Genomic DNA, 18,208 nt, shown 5'->3' with positions numbered 1-18,208 from the left:
GGTGGAACATGCAAACGTAACCGCTGTGCCGCTAGGCTGGCTCCTCATTTGTAATTTTTTACTTGCCTCATTTGCTTTCTAGTGACCATATCTTTCTTTCTTGGCTTATTTTTTTTAAGTGATTATAGTTTTAGTTTTTATTTATTTGGTTAGAGAGTGTAGGTAGTGGTTTAAAGAAAAGACTTTTGCTAAAACAAGTGGCAGTAACACCGTGGCTATCACTCTGATTTCTTTCGTAGAAAGTGGGTATTCCTTTAAGTGTTTCTGAAAAATTTTTAGGACAGTCTAAGCATTCTAAAGGGTCTATCATTATACACAAATCATTTGTTGTCACTTAAAAATCTTGGGCAGAAAAAAATCACTACAATGACCATTTCTTTTGATTGACAATCTGACAAGCCTATAGGTGACCCTGTAGTGTCTGATAAGATCTGGCAGAGTCTTCTGTCTTCTAGGGAGCCCTCTTTGATTATTCCAGTCTTCATTTCTCTCTAAGTTCTCTGAACTAGTATTTTAGTCTTTAACCACACAGTTTATAACACTTAAATCTAGTTATTTCACCAACTTGACCTTAATTTTGTCATATGAAGGAATAATTCCTTATATTTGTGTTTTCCTGCAAAAGGTGGACTCCAGTATACACTGGCTAATTGGTTATTCATCTCAAATTTAAATCCGTTTACCAGAACTAAAGTTTTATTATGCAAAATTGGGTTTAGAGAGAAATTCTTTTTCCCTCAAGTTTCAGAGTTTACAACAAAAGACGTTTATGACCTTGAGACATAATAGGTTTGTATTGAATATGGTTGAATGAGTTTCTCACTGAGTATACTCTTTTCAGTGCTTAGCACACTGTGAAACAACACTGAGTTTTTCTTGGACATTGCTATTTATTACTGCTTTGGAGACTTGACAAGATTTGGAGACCTCACGTGTCGTTGGTAGCATAGCAGAATGATCACAGGTTCTGAAGTCAAACTGCCTGGGTTCTGATTTGGGCTCCATTACTTTACTTTTCATTTTGTGCCTCTTAATGGCTCACTGTCTTTATCTGTGGAAGAGGAGTGATTGTATGATTTGTTGTGAGGATTAATTGAGATTTTAGTTAGATTTTATATATATGAAAAATGAGACTTTTTGAGGGGCCAGCCCAGTGGTGAGGAGGTTGAGTTTGCGCACTCCACTTGGGTGGCCTGGGGTTTGGATCCTGGGCGTGGACCTGCACATCGTTCATCAAGCCATGCTATGGTGGCATCCTGTGTACAAAGTGGAGGAAGATTGGCATGGATGTTAGTTCAGTGACAATCTTCCTCAAGCAAAAAGAGGAAGATTGGCAACAGATGTTAGCTCAGGGCCAATCTTCCTCGCCAAAAAAAAAAAAGAGAAAGAGAAAGAGATTTTTATATATTTTTATATATGTGTATATGTATTATATATATAAAATATGTATATAATGGTGAAGAATTCTTGGCACTTAGGAAATTCAAGTTGACTTCATAAGAAAAATGTGTAATATGTTTTAAAAGGAAATATTGTAATAACTGACATTATTCTTATAACATTTCCAGGTTTGAAAAAACAATGGCAGGAAACAGCCTTGTTCTACCCATCGTTCTTTGGGGTCGCAAAGCCCCAACACACTGCATCTCAGCAGTTCTTTTAACAGATGATGGGGCCACAATTGTAACTGGATGCCACGATGGACAAATATGTCTCTGGGATCTTTCAGTAGAATTGGAAGTGAGTATTCAAAATGCCCGTTATACTTTTCAAATACAAGAAACGACTTAATAGAAAATAGCAGCCCCAGAATAATACTCTGCGTGATAATATGTTTTCTACGATAGACATTTTGATGAGAATTGGTATTAGGCAGATTGGTTATTTACATTGTTCATCAGAGTTGACTTCTGCTGGCTTTTGGCGATTTTCAGTTATAATATCTGCCTTAAGTGGCTTAATAGTTACATTTAAGTTTTCAAAAGATCTTTATCTATACTGAAGGGGGTTTCCAAAAGATATAAAAAACCAATTTGAACATTTGTACCTTCTGAGGTGAGTGTCTTGAAGAGAGCAAAACTTTTTATAAAACATAAATTTTCTTGTATTTATTTTAAAAATCACTATGTATTTATGGCCATTCTTAAATGCAGTGGAGCCCTCAGTCTGCTCTGTTCATAGGCCCTCTCAGTGGAAGACAAGAAAATAGTAGTTGGGAATACCCATATAAACACACACACACGCATGTGCGCACACATACACCCACCCACGCACATGCATGGAGTTCACACTGATACCTCCAGTTATGGTATAACACCTCAGAATTTTTTCTACTTTTGTCTTTCTCCTTTTTTTTTTGGTGAGGAAGGTTGGCCCTGAACTAACCTCTGTTGCCAATCTTCCTCTTTTTGCTTGAGGAAGATTGTCCCTGAGCTAACATCTGTGCCAGTCTTCCTGTACTTTTTCTGGGTGAGATGCTGTCACAGCATGGCTTGATGAGCGGTGTCTAGGTCTGCACCCGGGATCCGAACCTGTGAACCCCAGGCCTCCGAAGTGAAGTGTGCAAACTTTACCACTATGTCACCAGGCTGGCTCTTCTCCATGTTTTTAACTTCCCTTCTCTGTCCCCAGGAATTTTTCTGTAAAGGGGAGCAGAGAAAATGGGGTGGTAGCTGGCATGGAATGTAGACTCAGCAAAGTTGAGTTTTTAAGTAATTTTTTTTTTTGTTAACACCCTTATTGAAATAAAATTCTCATACCAAACAATTCACTCATTTAAAGAAATTGTGGTATATATGTATACAATGGAATATTGTTCTGCCATAAAAAGAATGAAATCTTGCCATTTGTGACAGCATGAGTGGACCTTGAGGGCATTATGCTCAGTGAAATAAGCCAGCCAGAGAAAGACAAATACTGTATAATCTCTCTTATATGTGGAATCTAAAAAAATATCTATTAAAAACAAAAGAGAAGTTCATAGATACAGAGAATAGATTGGTGGTTTCCAGAGGTGGGGGTTGAGGGGTGCAAGAAATGGGTGAACTGTTTTTATGGGGTTTTTTTAGTTTAAATAAATTGAATTTAAAAAAATAAAGTGTACAATTAGCGATCTTTAGTATGTTCACAGGGTTGTGCAACTGTTACCACCGTCAACTTTAGAACATTTTCATTACTTCAAAAAGAAGCTCTATGCTCTTTACCTGTCACTCCCATTACCCCTATTTCCCGTGAGGCAACCACTAATCTATTTTCTGTCTCTGTAGGCTTGCCTGTTGTGGACATTTCATACACGTGGAATCATTTAATGTGTGGTTTGTTTGTGACTGACTTTTTTCACTTAGCATAATATTTTCAGGGTTCATCCATGTTGTAGCATATATTAATACTTCATTTCTTTTAATGGCCAAATGATATTCCATTGTATGGGTATACTGAATTTTATTTGTCTATCAGTTGATGGGCATTTGGGTCATTTCCGCTTTTGGCTACACTGAGTAATGCTGCTGTGAACGTTTGTGTATGAGTTTTTGTGTGGACGTGTGTTTTCATTGCTCTTAGATATACACTTAGGCATGGAATTACTAGAACTGGAAAAATGATTTACACACTTGGATGTCACGTGAAGGCTAAGTATGCAGATTGGAAAGTAACTGGAAATGAGTGTTATAGAATGTGATACGCCTTCAGGATTGATAGCAAACTAAATATGAATCAGGAATATAGTGATGAGAAAAAAAATCACACTACATTTTACTGGAATGGTTGCAAGCAGTAAGACTGACTTTTGAAATCTTAGAAACAGTTCCTTCATTGAATTTTTTTGCATATATTTCACTAGAATGTTATATTTATTTAAGTTCAAGTAAGAGGGATAAAAGTGACTGAGGGGGGTGTGAGAGGTGGGGAGGGCCTAGGAGAGAAATGCATCTTTTGAAAGATATTCAGGGAGTTGTACTGTTTACCCAGGGGAAAAGAAGGCTGGATAAAGGTGGCTTGGTTGTTGTCTTTTGACATACAGTCATCTCTCAGTATTCATGGGGGATCGGCTCCAGGATCCCCTGTGGATGCCCAAATCTGCAGATGCTCAAGTCCCTCGTAGAAAATCGTGTAGTATTTGCAAATAATGTACGCACATCTTCCTGTATGCTTTAAATCATCTCTAGATTACTTATAATACCTAATGCAATGTAAATAGTTGTTATACTGTATTGTTCAGGGAATAATGACAAGAAAAAAAGTCTGTACATGTTCAGTAAAGACACTACCATTGTGGGCCTTTCAATCTGCAGTTGGTTGAACCCGCGGCTGCAGAGCCCATGGGTGCAGAGCCCGCAAGTGCTCTTCTTAAGTATTATATTTTCTAGCAGCTGCTAATGCCTTTGAAGGACCAGTAAGAAGACATGTAGTATTCACAGAGGAGGCACAAAGTGCCTTTTCTTGAGGTCATGGTATCTTCCCTTCTTTCGCTAGGAAAGGACTCAAAACTCTAGCTAGAACTTTTGCCATCTGTATTTGATCTCCTTTTACCTGTGAAAAAGGGCACTCTGGCCTAACATAGTGGTAATCAAACAGGAGAGAAATCACAGAAGCAGTAGTTTAGTGAATACTGAAAGAGTTGGTGATAAGAGTAAAGGGGGAAACCTGTTGAGGGAGATACTGTCGCTGATATGCAATATTTGTAGAGCTTCCACTGCCTAAAAACCTACAGGATGTTATTAGACTGGTTCCTATCTTCATGAAGCTTGCATTCTAGTAGGGAAACAGATCTATGCAGAGAATAGTATAGTCCATGGCATTAATGAAAAACGTAAATTGTTAGGTAAGAGCTCAGCCTTTGGAGAATGGCAACCTTGTCTTGAATCTGGGTCATTCTAGTATCTAGCTGTGTGACTTTGGGCAATTTACTTAACCATTTTGTGCCTGAGTCTTTCCGTGTTTAAAATATGGACTACCACACAACGTTGTGGTAAGGATTCTATGAAGGCATGTGTAGTAAGCAGTTATCACAGTGCTTGCACCTAGTAAGAATTTATTTAATGAATGGTAATTACAGCATCTCAGGTAGTAGAAAGAAAAAAAAAGCTAACAGGGAGGAAAAAAAGGAGTGCTTAATCATGGCTGACTATAGACCCAGCTAGCCTCAAGGTTCTGGACTGGTCATTGGTGTTACTGTTTACTCTTAAGAACTGACACATCACACCTTTTTATTCTAATCATCTTGCTTTGTCACTGATAACTTGATAACAGTCACTTTTGAACTGTGTGGTCTTTGAGGATGGATAGTCTTTATGAATTGGTTGAACAGATTATTTTGTGATATTTCTTTGTATTGATTATGTGTGAAATGTTTAGTGAGTAACTATGACCACACATTTTTATGGAATATAGTGAGATATAAATAAAAGGTATAAATATGTTACACCATAAATTTATTTTTTGCTCTGATTATATTATTACTTATTTGCTCTGTAAGGTTCTTTTCTTTTTTTAAGATTTTATTTTTCCTTTTTCTGCCCAAAGCCCCCCGGTACATAGTTGTGCATTTTTAGTTGTGGGTCCTTCTAGTTGTGGCATGTGGGATGCCACCTCAGCATGGCCTGATGAGCAGTGCCATGTCCACGCCCAGGATTTAAACTGGCGAAACCCTGGGCCGCCGAAGCAGAGCGAGCAAACTTAACTACTTGGCCATGGGGAAGGCCCTGTAAGTTTCTTGATATTAAGACTTTGTAGTTGTGATCTGGCACTGATACTAGGCACAGATGTATTTTTGGATGGTTATCTCTGTATCATGGTTAATCTTCCTCTGTCACTTAAGTGGCCATTCAGAGCAATTGCTTAAATCTGTCTTTTTTTTGTTTTCTCTAACCTCCAGAAAACTTCTATTTAATGAATTAAATGAGTTTCTGTTTGTTAAAGAAACACATCGATTTATGAAAATATTATCTTAAACCTTTCTACTTTTTAGCTGACTTTGTACCTATGAAAACATAATCAGAGATATAGTTTCATTTACAAAATTTTTTGCTTTCATCTGACAATGGATGCCAGAGCCATATATGTTTTATGTAACAATTGTTCATTGCCAATGTTTAGAAATACAATTGCTTTTTAGTATTTTGACTTGTGTATTCTGACTGTGCTATATTCACTTTATGTTCCAATAGGGTTTTTTTCTAGATTCTGTAGGCTTTTCTTTATATCTGATTATGTTGTCTGTGAATAAAGGTAGTTTTACTTCTTACTTTACAGCATGTATGTGATTTATTACTTTCTTTTGCCCTGTGGTAGGCTGTTACTTGCCTTATTGCTTATTAAGACTTCTAACACAATGGTGAATCTTGAAGAAAATGGACATCCTTGCCATGTTCATGATCTTGAAGGGAACACATTCAGTCTTTCACCATTGTGTGATGGTAGCATTAGGTTTTTCATAGATGCCCTTTGTCAGGTTAAGTAACTTCCCTTTCATTCTTAGTTTGCTGACAGTTTGTGTAATGAATGATTTTGAATTTTGTAAAATGCTTTTTCTGTATCTTTCAAGATGATCATATGGTTTTTCTCCTTTTTTCTCTTGATATGGTGAATTACATTGTTTTTCAAATGTTAAATTAACCTTGTATTCCCAGGGTAAGCCCCACATGGTCATGATATATTATTTTATATATTGGTGGATTTGGTTTGTTAATATATTATTTTTTGTTTTGTTTTGTCTTGATTCATGAGTTTTATTGGTCTGGAGTTTTCTTGTAATGCCTTTGTCTGGTTTTGGTATCAGAATAATTCTAGCCATATAAAATGAGTTAAGAATTCTATTTTCTTTCTTTTTTTGTTGTAATTTTCTTATATTTATTTTTTTGCAGTTCTTTTTTTCAGCTTTATTGAGGAATAATTGACAAATAAATTTATATATTTTAAGTTACAGTGTGATGATTTGTTATGAATTTTGAAATGATTACCAAGAAGAAGTTAATTAACATATCCATCACCTCACATAGATAACTTTTCATTCTTTTTGGCGGTGAGACACTTAAGATCTACTCCTCAAGTTTCAAATATACAATAATGAATTATTAACTATAGTCACCATACATTAGATCCTTAGAACTTATTCATTTTATAAACTGAAAGTTTGTACCTTTGATCTACATCTTCCCATTTACCTCTGCCCCCAGACCCTGGCAGCCACCATTCTAATCTCTGTTTCTATGAGATTGGCTTTTTTTCCCCTCTCACATACAAGGAATACGATGCAATATTTGCCTTTCTCTGTCTGGTTTATTTCACTTAGCATAATGCCCTCTAGGTTCATCCGTGTTGTTATAAAAGGCAGGATTTCCTTCTTTTCTATGGCTGAATAATATTCCATTGTGTATATATACCATGTTTTCTTTATCCATCCCTCTTTTGACAGACACTTACGTTGTATCCATATCTTGTGTATTGTGAATAATGCTGCAGTGAAGATGGGAGTGCACATAGCTCTTCACAAACATGATTTCAGATCCTATGGATATATACCCAGAAATGGGATTGCTGGATCATATGATAGTTCTATTTTTAATTTTTTGAGGAGTGTCCATGCTGTTTTTCATAATGGTTGTACCAATTTACATTCCCATAAACAGTGTAAAAAGGTTTCTTTTTTTCTGCGTCCTTGTCAACATTTGTATCTCCTCTGTCTTCTTGATAATAGCCATCCTAACAGGTGTAAGGCTGTATCTCACTATAGTTTTGATATGTATTTCCCTGAATATTAGTGATAAGGTATTTTTTAATGACCTATTGGCTATTTGTATGCCTTCTTTGGAAAAATATCTATTCATGTCCTTTGCCTGTTTTTTAATAGGATTGTTCTTTTGCTGTTGAGTTCCTTATATACTTTGGATATTGACCCCTTATCAGATACATGATTTGCAAATATTTTCTCCCGTTTTGTAGTTTGCCTTTTCACTTTGTTGCTGGCTTCCTTTGTTGTGCAGAAGCTGTTTGGTTTGATGTAGCCCCACTTATTTATTTTAGCTTTTGTTGCCTGTGCTTTTGGTGTCATATTCAAAAAATCATTGCCAAGACCAATGTCAAGCAACTTTCTCCCTATGTTTCCTTTTAGGAGTTTTACATTTTTGGATCTTACATATAAGTCTTTAATATATTTCAAGTTGATTTTTGAGAATGGTATAAGATAGGGGTCCACTTTCATTCCTTTGCATATGGATATCCAGTTTTCCCAGCATCATTTATAGAAGAGATTCTCCTTTCCCTACTGTGTGTTCTTGGTGCCCTTATCAAATAGTTGACCATATTTGTATGGGTTTATTTATGGGGTCTCTGTTCCGTTGGTCTGTGTGTCTGTTTTTGTGCCAGTTTCATACTGTGTTGATTACTAGAACTTTGTAATATAGTTTGAAATCAGGAAGTGTGAGACCTCCAACTTTGTTCTTATTTCTGGAGATTGCTTTGGCTATTTGGGGTCTTTTGTGGTTCCATGTGAATTCTAGCCTAATTTTTTCTATTTCTGTGAAAATGCCATTGGAATTTTGATAGGATTTCATTGAATCTGTAGATTACTTTGGGTAATATGGACATTTTAACAATGTCCATAGGACAGAGGATATCTTTCCATTTATTTGTGTCTTCTCCCGTTTCTTTGATCAATGTCTTGTAATTTTCAATGTACAGATCTTTCACCTCCTTGGTTAAATTTATTCCTAAGTATTTTATTCTTTTTGATGCTGTTGTAAATGGGATTGCTTTCTTAATTTCTCTTTCAGATATTTTGTTGTTAGTATACAGAAACACAACTGAATTGCGTGTTGATTTTGTATCCTGCAACTTTACTGAATTCTTTGATTAGTTCTAACAGTCTTTTGTGGAGTCTTCAGGATTTGCTATATATAAGATAATGTCTTCTGCAAACAGAAACAGTTTTACTTCTTCCATTCCAATTTGGATGCCTTTTATTTATTTTTCCTGCCTGAGTTCTCTGGCTAGGACTTCTAGAACTATGTTGAACAGAAGTGACGTGAGTGGACATCATTGTCTTGTTCCTGATCTTAGAGAAAAGACTTTTAGCTTTTCACTGTTGAATATTATGTTAGCTGTGGTTTGTCATATATGGTCTTTATGTTGAGGTACATTCCTTCTGTACTCAATTTATTGAGAATTTTTAATCATGAAAGGATATTGAATTTTGTCAAATGCTTTTTGCATCTATTGAAATGTTCATGTGATTTTTATCCTTCATTCAAATATTTTTGTTCAGTTTTCCTGATTATGGTGGGAGTAAAGTCCAGTTCTAGTGGCTCTATTATGGCTGTAAAGGGAATTTTCTATTGGAAAATAAAATGGACTATTGGTCAGTTTGACTTTTTGGAGGAAACTAAGGAATTGACCAAGGGCATTTTTTCCAGTGGAAGGATACTGAATCTCAGTATAGAGGTGGGTTGGATGTATGAGAAAATTATGGATGTATGAGAAAACTTTGTAGGCCTATTCTAATCATAAACAATGATTGAATTTTTCTCTTAATTATAACTATGCAAAGAATGGCCAAGATGAATTTGATTTGGAAAAGCTCTTCAGTTGTCACATACCAGAACTATAGAACAATATCAGTACTCTTTCCATGGAATGTTTAATTTTGAACAATTTAGCTTTCCTAATAAATTAGGGTAAATTGTTTACAAGACGGACACCATGATGGTTACAAAGGGGCTTTAAAATTAGTCATATTCTATTTTTTTAACAGGGTATTGGGTATATGGCTATTCAATGTATTCTTTATGTCTTATACATATGTTATAAATATTACTGTATGTATTAAATATTTAATTTGGTACAAAGTAGATAAATTTGTAGATAAATTTGGGGGCTGATTGCCAGACTATTTTAGAATAGTGAGTATGAAGCTGTCTTTCCTGCAAGGCACTATGTCATTAAATCATTAGTTTCTGAAGGTCATTCTTAGTTCCTGACAGTTAACGTTGATATCAGCATTTCGGAATGTACCAGTCCTCTATTTTTTGAGTTTGTGGATGCCAATCTAGAGACTTTAAATGTGCTTTCAGATCAATGAAGGTAATATTTAAAAAATAAGTGAGGTCAGATTATTTTTTACACTAATTCACATTTTAACTTGGTTTCTGAATATACTATAGCTTAGTGGTTAAGACTCACGTGGTCTGAATCCTGGTTCCATCTCTCCGTCAGTGATATTCACCTCTTGGTGATCTAACAGAGACCTCCGAACTACTTGGGAGGGTGATTGTGAGCATTAAATGGATGGGAGTCACTGTTTTGCTGCTCTTAGTTTTTGGTACTCTGAGCAGTTCTTCTCAAATCTATGTATATTTATGTTAAATATTTAACAGGATTCCTAAGTAAGATTAATTTTTTAAAATTTGGCACTTACATCGACTTATTTTTGTATTTCTAGGTTAATCCTCGAGCACTGTTGTTTGGTCATACAGCTTCGATCACTTGTTTGTCTAAAGCTTGTGCTTCTAGTGAAAAGCAGTATATTGTGAGTGCATCTGAAAGTGGGTAAGTATTTTCTTATTCTCTGTTTTCCCTCATAAGTCTTCATTGCAAATAGTAACAGTATATTAGTAAGTAGGGAATTTTGTTTTTCTTTTGGAGTATCTTTTAAATAAATACTTCAGTTGTCTCAAACTGAAGAAAGATATTTGAAATATGGTTTTTAAAATGTGAATTTTATCTTTATTAATGATTTTTATAATCCTTTTATTGTAATTTATGGTTATGTTTTTGCCTTGCTCTTGAGAAACTCAGAATACCATAAAAATTAAAACATGATCATTAATCCCCATGGCATTTTTATTGAGTTGGCAGACAACTTTGAGGATTTAAAAAAAAACCTGAATGATGCTAGGCTAGCATAAATTTGGAATATGAGGCCGTGCAAAAGTTCGTACAGTTATAGTCATGTCTGTTAATGCACTAACATAACTATATATATTCCTGAATCTCAGAATATAGCTTGTTTTTGGAGAGATAGGTCATTGGACAGTAGTTGTAGGGTCCAGAGTGTGAGGAATTTTAAAAACGTTTTTGGTGCTTAGAAAATTGTGTATTTACACAATATGTTATTAAAGAGGGGGAGCTGGAAGAGAGTTGTTTAAGAAGTTGTCCCTTCCACTCCTCGTAATTTGTGAATTTGAAGTGAACCTTGGGTAACAGTTTGGAACAAGAAGAGGCAGCATCAGGTAAAAATATTATACCTTTTGGTCAATTAAAGGATAATTCACATTAGAATGCATATTCTAAATAGATTGAGCATCCTTTGAAAAATTGTTTCATGGCATGTGAGATATAGGAAAGGGCATCTTAAAGAAAACCCAAATAATACCAGGATCATTGCATTTTATTAGTGTTGTCTTCTGTTAAAGAAATCTTAAGTTTATTTCTTTAAAAGACAAGGCATATATTGACTTTTCTAATTTTTAGTGTTGTGTCTTTACTTGTGGGTAAAAATCTTTTTTCTCTGTGCACTCAAGACTTCTGCAATCAATACAGAATCAAAACTGGAATATTGTATTTAGTTTGCAAAGGTTTGGGATTCAGTTGACTTTGTTTTGTTTGTTTTTTGCAGTGCTAAATTTTCTAGCTATGTTGATAACCATTGGAAAATCTCAGTGGTTTAAATGAAAAGTTTATTTCTTGTTTTTGTCACCCTTCCCTCATAGATCATTTGGGACTCTGCTCTGCTTCATAATTATCCTTGCTTTGAGGTTGAGGGTGAGGGAGCAACCACTATCTGAAGCAGCCACTATCTGGAATGGAGGCAGAGCAGATAGAGAGTTCTGGAGGGCCTCATATCCGTCTTAGCAGGTCTCATATCAGTTCTGGCTGATGTGAACTACTCACGAGACTCCCGCAACTAAAGGGAGCCAGGAAGCGCAGTCCTACCATGTGCCCAGAAAGACTGTGGATCGAGGAGGGGTGGGCAGGTTGGAGGGTTGTTTAGGATGGTGGGTAGGAGGACCGGCATTTTTGACAAACAGCAATAATGACTATATACTACTTTTTATGAAATACATAGTTTTAATGGAAGATTAATTTTAAATCACTGTGACAAAATTAAACAGCGCTTTTAAAAATCAGATTTAAAGTTAGCTATTATTTTGTTTTATAGAGAAATGTGCCTCTGGGATGTGAATGATGGCAGATGTATTGAATTTACAAAGTTAGCCTGCACTCATACTGGCATACAGGTTAGTATCTATTTCTGTAACTGTCCAAGTCTGCACAATTTATTACAGATTAACAATTAAAAAATGTTTTTAAACATTGAGCCTATATTTTTAGATGAAAATTGGGCTGGAAGGGGTAATAGGCCAAGAAGACTAGAATTGGAGTAGTAAAAGCATTCCTAATAAGATGGTATACTAGAGGAGGATAATACAGTAGAGGAGACTAATGGGGAAAGATGTAGGGTAAGACAGTTGCCATTGCTGCTTCTGCTGTTTCTGGCTATCTTGCTTACCCAAGTGAGAGCCCTTGTACTAGCTGGGTAAGTGCTCTAGGTCCTAAGTAATGGAATTCTCTTTTGCTAAAGCCTTTGTGATTCCATTTGTGATTGGCACAGTCCACTTTTTTGGATCATGCCCTTTTTATTGCTTGCACGCTTGGTTTTTTGGTACATTTTTTGACTTTCCAACTCTGTAGAAGAACTGACCAATTCATATGCCTGGCTTACATAGGAATTTATAGTTTCTTACTTACATTCTTGGTATTCTTTCTTACTCTTTCATAATTGTCAAGTTCTTTGTGCTTCAGTTTACTCATCATTCACTGTGCTGAGTGTTGGGGAAAATTACCAAGTATATAGAAAATATGATTTGTGTTCTCAATGGGGAAGGAGAGGGAAGAGAAGAGAACTCATATTTATTGAGCAAATATTCTATAGGCATTTTTTTTATTTTCCAAAGATTGGCACCTGAGCTAACAACTGTGGCCAATCTTTTTTTTTTTTTTTCTGCTTTATCTCCCCAAATCTCCCCTGGTACATAGTTGTATATCTTAGTTGCAGGTCCTTCTAGTTGTGACATATGGGACGCCACCTCAATGTGGCCTGACGAGCGGTGCCATGTCCTTGGCCAGGATCTGAACCAGCGAAATCCTGGGCCGCCGCAGCGGAGCGTGCGAACTTAACCACTTGGCCACGGGGCTGGCCCCTGTATAGGCATTTTTAATATGTTATTTCATTTAGTCCTCCCCACATCCTTACAAATTAAATAGGAGTCTATCATTTTACATATAGGGAAGCTGATACCCAGAGTGATTAAATGACTTGCCCCCGTCTCTCAGTGAGTCATTCATGGCGCCAGGATCCCCAATCAGGTTTATCTGACTCTAGGGACTGTGTTCTTTCCGTTATGTCATGCTGCCTCCCTTAGAACAAATAAAATCATTTGTTGAGGAAGAAAACCTTCCGTGCTAACACAAATTAGGAAAACAATGAAAAATGTTTGCGGGGCGGTGGTATTTAGTGTGATATAGGTCTTTAGTGATTATTTCTTGCCCTGGCAAAGGCCTTTTAAAAATAACTTCTTTAATGCTGTTAGGGTGTATGCTTTCTGTTTAAAGGGCATATATTATTTATTTTTTATCATATGAAGAATCATCCAGGTTTATAAGGAGAAAAGAACTAATAAAATTATGTAGAGTCTTTGACTTTATAATTTATTTTAATTGAAAAATTATATATAAATGTCTCGAACTCATTGCATATAAGTATTTTGACCAATGTATAATTTTATGATTTAAAAACTTTTGGTTTATATTTTAGGAAAAATTATCTTTATTTATTCAACATATTTTCAGTGCCTACTATTTATCAGATCCTGTATTAGGCCTTCTGCATTTAGATTGGCAGCCATCTCTAAGCAGAAGATACTTTTTGGTAGATGCACTAATGTGTGACAGTCGTTCTTTGTGTGATCCTCAGCCTCACGTCCAGAAGCAGGTTGTTTTTTAATATACACAGAAATCATAAACCTTGGTGACATTGGCACTTAAGTGAAATCACAAGGAAATGCCAACTTACTAAATTATTACATGAGGGCATCTCTTTTTAATATTTGGGAAACTTATTTCTCCATTCAGGATACCTTTTTTGCCGTTATCAAAGTGTCTTAGAAGCTAAAGCAGAACATCGTTTGGGAGTATAACTTTAAAGCAACAGTGAGAGGCGTGTAGTCAGGCAGGTCTAATGAAGTAGCCCTGCCCTCAGGAGAGAGCTTTTCTCTAGTGACTGCCATGCACACATCTTTCCTGGCTGGTGTCTGATGAATGTTGATGAAGTTTGCTTCTCTGCACCCATCTTTTACTCCTTGACACATTCCTCCCTTGTATGGGTCAAGGCGACCTGTGTCACATTATGAATGTCTGGCAATCCCTGAGACCTCCAGGTTGTGTGTTGTGTTTTTTGGATCTACCCTCTGCAATCTGTGGTATCTGCATTTTAGTAGATCCTCCCTCTTTTGGAGTTTTATTGGTGCTACCTTGTACTTAGTAAATGCTCTGCATAATCAATGCTTATGTTTAAGAAGTTGTATTCCTTCTTATACAGGGTACTCCATAGTTGAGAAAAGATTGTCTTCCATCACATACAGTGTTGAGCTGTAAGAACAGGACTGAGGAGTGTGGGAGCAGACTGGAGCCAGGTTTCTTAGTTATTTCCCCAGTTGAGGAGTAGTTACAGCATTGCCCTTTGTGCTGTATCTAGCTTGCCCTCACATGATTCAGATAAGGTCCAATCCCTTGGGAAGTAGTAGTCTGGGTGTTGGATTTCATCGCCTTCTAAAAATCCTCTAGGAGAATCATCCCACTAAGAAAGTCACTTATGTTTTTGGAAGACAGGTGCTTTGGTAAATTGTTGGTCTTGTTTTGATAGTTATTCTTCCTTTACTCTTTGGTTGATGGAAACCCATCTTATCCTCTTAGTTATTTGTGGCATGAGTACCGGGTAGTACCTGATTGTATTGGTTCTTCCCCTTTTTCCCACAAAGTCTAAATGTGCACTATAAGGATGGTTTAAATAGTTGTCTCATACTCTAGTCTCAAATAACACACTTAGATTAATCAGAATTTACTTCTGATTATAATATGTTTGAATAGCAATCATCTTTACTTCTGAATTTTATTTGGTCATAACTAGTAATTATAAGCCTATACTGACCTGTTCCCATTCATCTAAAATTCATATTATTTTTGTGACCCACTTGAGTAACCTTTGCTTTGATTTGTGAAGCTGATTTTATTCGGGTGTCTTATTAGTTCATTCAACGGTCCAGTTTTAGATGTTCCAGGAGGATAAAAAAGAATTAGGAATTCTGCTCCAAAGTAGTTCAAAAGGGAGGGTAAGATGTTAAGAAAAGAATAATTTTTGTTAGATATTTTGAAATATTAATGTAACTTGATGTGTGTTTATGTGTATACATAGACATATATAATAGGTACCATATAGTACATGTCTGAAAATATTATTGAAGAAATTGAGCATCATAATAAGCTTGATGAATGCATGCAAATCAAGTATCTAAAGTAAAGGAGAACATTTAAAAATCTTTTTTCCTTTTAGTTCTACCAGTTCTCTGTTGGAAACCAGAGAGAAGGAAGGCTTTTATGCTATGGCCATTATCCTGAAATCCTTGTTGTGGATGCCACCAGCCTTGAGGTGTTATACTCCTTAGTCTCAAAGATATCTCCAGACTGGATTAGCTCCATGAGCATTATTCGATCCCACCGAACACAAGGTCAGTGTGTGGTGCCCTTTAGGAACTGCTGCACCATGACTTAATGGTTAGTTTGCTGTAGAGTTCTATAATGTATCATATGTTAATATATTTGGTTATATTCTTCTATTTAAGAAATAACTACTCTAATAATTTATGGTCTGTTGCTACCTTCATAAAGGAATCTTTGATTGAATTACGATTTAACGTGTTACATTATCTCCATTCCACGGAATAGATCACTAGCTTTTGGCAGTCTTAGAGTATGTGGGTGATTTTCTGGAAATCAGCACATAGCTTTTTACTCAACAGCCATTCAACAAATATTTATTGAGTGCCTGCTATCTTCAGAAGATTGAACTACTGAAAGAACTCGAATTCTAAAAAGGGAGCATCATATGTAAACAAATGGCAGTTCAGGATGTAAAGTGTAACACGGTAGAGAAGTAGAGAGAGGCTGGAATTAACGAATACAGTAAAGGGGCTTGAGGACAAGTTGAAAGGCTGCCCAGATTAGACAAAATCTAGGATTTGAAAAGTGAGGAGGAATTCGTTTGGCAGACATAGGGATCAGGATGTTTCTGGCCAAGAAAATGGTTTGTACACAGGAGCTAAAGCATTAATACTAGTCTAGGTATGTAAGGGGAAACTAAAATACCTGTTTTCAGGGCCAAATAGTTTGAGGGAAGGAATTAGGAACATATGACGTTGGCAAAGTTGGCAGGGGACAGATCATGAAGGGCCTTGTGTGCCAGCTGGGGAACTTGGATTTCATCCTGTAGATCAGGGTTGGTAGACCTGTACCATAAAGGCTTTGCAGGCCGTACAGTCTGTGTTTCAACTACTCAACTCTGCTGACATAGCACAAAAGCAGCCATAGGCAATGCAAAATAAATGAGCCTGTCTGTGTTCTAATAAAACTTTATTTGTAAAAAACAGCCAGTGGGCTGGATTTGATTGATGAGCTGTAGTTGGCTGGTCCCTACTGTAGATGATGGGCTGTCACTGGTAGAAATGCTTGAAGGGACTTAGGTTTTAAACATCACTTTGGTGGCATTGTTGAGAAAGGTTTAGATGGGAGCAAAGCAAGTTTGGAGATTATTTTAATAGCCTAGCTGAGAGTGGTGCAGATTTGAACTAAAGCAGTGACTGTGGAAGTAGGGTGGATGGACTTGCAGCATTTCCACAGGGCTGTTCTCTGTTCAGAGCATTGGTTCTGAAGTTTGTAATGGTATTAGTGAAAAAGAAGGTTTCTGTCGTCAAATATAGTTAGGAGATGTTTGGTGAAATAAAATTAAGCAGGCTTCTTTAATGTGGGACTTTCTCAAGGAGAGGGTTTTCATGCATAATAGAGAATTACTGCTTTATTCCTGAGCATAACAGTGAAATGAGACACAACTTTAATTTCCAGGCAATAGGGAATCATTATCAGCATGTTCACCTTTAATCTTAATTGTAATCAATATTTTCTTGAAAAAAAGGACTACATTTGTGAAAGCAGTTTGCTCATTTTGAATTTTCACACTATTTCCATTTATGAGATATACATGTACACACTGGTCTGAACAGCATAGAGTATAACTTTGATGAAAACTTTTGTGCTTTGCATACAATTCTAAATGTTATCAGTATATAATGTTGCAAATGTATACAATTTTTAATCTGCATTTACCATATTCTAGTCTGTGGCTATTTGAAAATTTTAGATGTATTGATATTTTTAAATTTTTATTGTAATTGACAGTTTATGAGCAGTTGTTATAACTTCTCTGTGCAGGATCATGGAATTGTAATCAGTGCATTCCAGTGCCTTACATTGCCTGGGGAACTATGTAATACAACAAGGTTTTTACTTAAAGATAGCAAACAAATCTTTTTAATAAGAGTAATAACTCGTCTTTATTGATTTGTCGAATGCTATACCTGTGGTGTGTCTTAATTCTTATAACAACCCAGAAGGTAGGTACTGTTGCTATTCATTTATATTTGCTTACAGATAAGCAAATTGAATTTAAGATAGCTAAGTTAAGTTATCCGCAGTTCATGGTTCATTAGTGAGGAAAATGTGATCTTAGCACACACCCTTCTCACTCTGGAGCCTGCGTTAGACTGCTTTCTCATGTCCCTCCTCTCAGAGTTCACCTATATTACTGTGGAGCTGCGACTGCTCCCTTACTGGAAGCTTATGAATTTAGGTTTTATATTGCATCTTTCTCTTGATCACAATCTATGAAGAGTCCAGTGTGCAATAAAATGTCTAGAAGGCAGATAAGGTAGGTGGGAAAGAGGGAAATGCATGCCGTGAAGAAATGAATTGGGTGTGCTCATCCATGATAAAAAATTAAAAGTTGTGAATTTTGAAGAATAAAAGTTCTTTGTTAACATAATGATCAAGAACATTTGAAATTATTAAAAACTTGTTGATTAGAAATAAAAAAAGTAAGTTCAAG

The 18,208-nt window shown here is 36.0% G+C and overlaps 1 protein-coding gene across 9 annotated transcripts in view; it reads left to right on the top strand.

Annotated features, from left to right (window-relative positions):
• The window catches only part of WDR7 (WD repeat domain 7), a 357,038-nt gene that overhangs the window by 17,614 nt on the left and 321,216 nt on the right, over nucleotides 1-18,208 (top strand). For all 9 annotated transcript variants that reach the window (XM_070512986.1, XM_014847072.3, XM_014847081.3 and 6 more), the window contains 4 exons: nucleotides 1,569-1,740; nucleotides 10,436-10,542; nucleotides 12,155-12,233; nucleotides 15,605-15,779. In XM_070512986.1, coding sequence (XP_070369087.1) covers nucleotides 1,582-1,740; nucleotides 10,436-10,542; nucleotides 12,155-12,233; nucleotides 15,605-15,779 — 520 coding nt within the window. In that variant the 5' untranslated portion in view covers nucleotides 1,569-1,581. The remainder of the gene's footprint in view (nucleotides 1-1,568; nucleotides 1,741-10,435; nucleotides 10,543-12,154; nucleotides 12,234-15,604; nucleotides 15,780-18,208) is intronic.

The sequence above is a fragment of the Equus asinus genome, chromosome 7, assembly GCF_041296235.1.
Source record: "Equus asinus isolate D_3611 breed Donkey chromosome 7, EquAss-T2T_v2, whole genome shotgun sequence".
Taxonomy (NCBI): domain Eukaryota; kingdom Metazoa; phylum Chordata; class Mammalia; order Perissodactyla; family Equidae; genus Equus; species Equus asinus.
The sequence above is the reverse complement of the archived record's forward strand: the minus strand, read 5'-3'. Positions and strand labels throughout refer to the sequence as shown.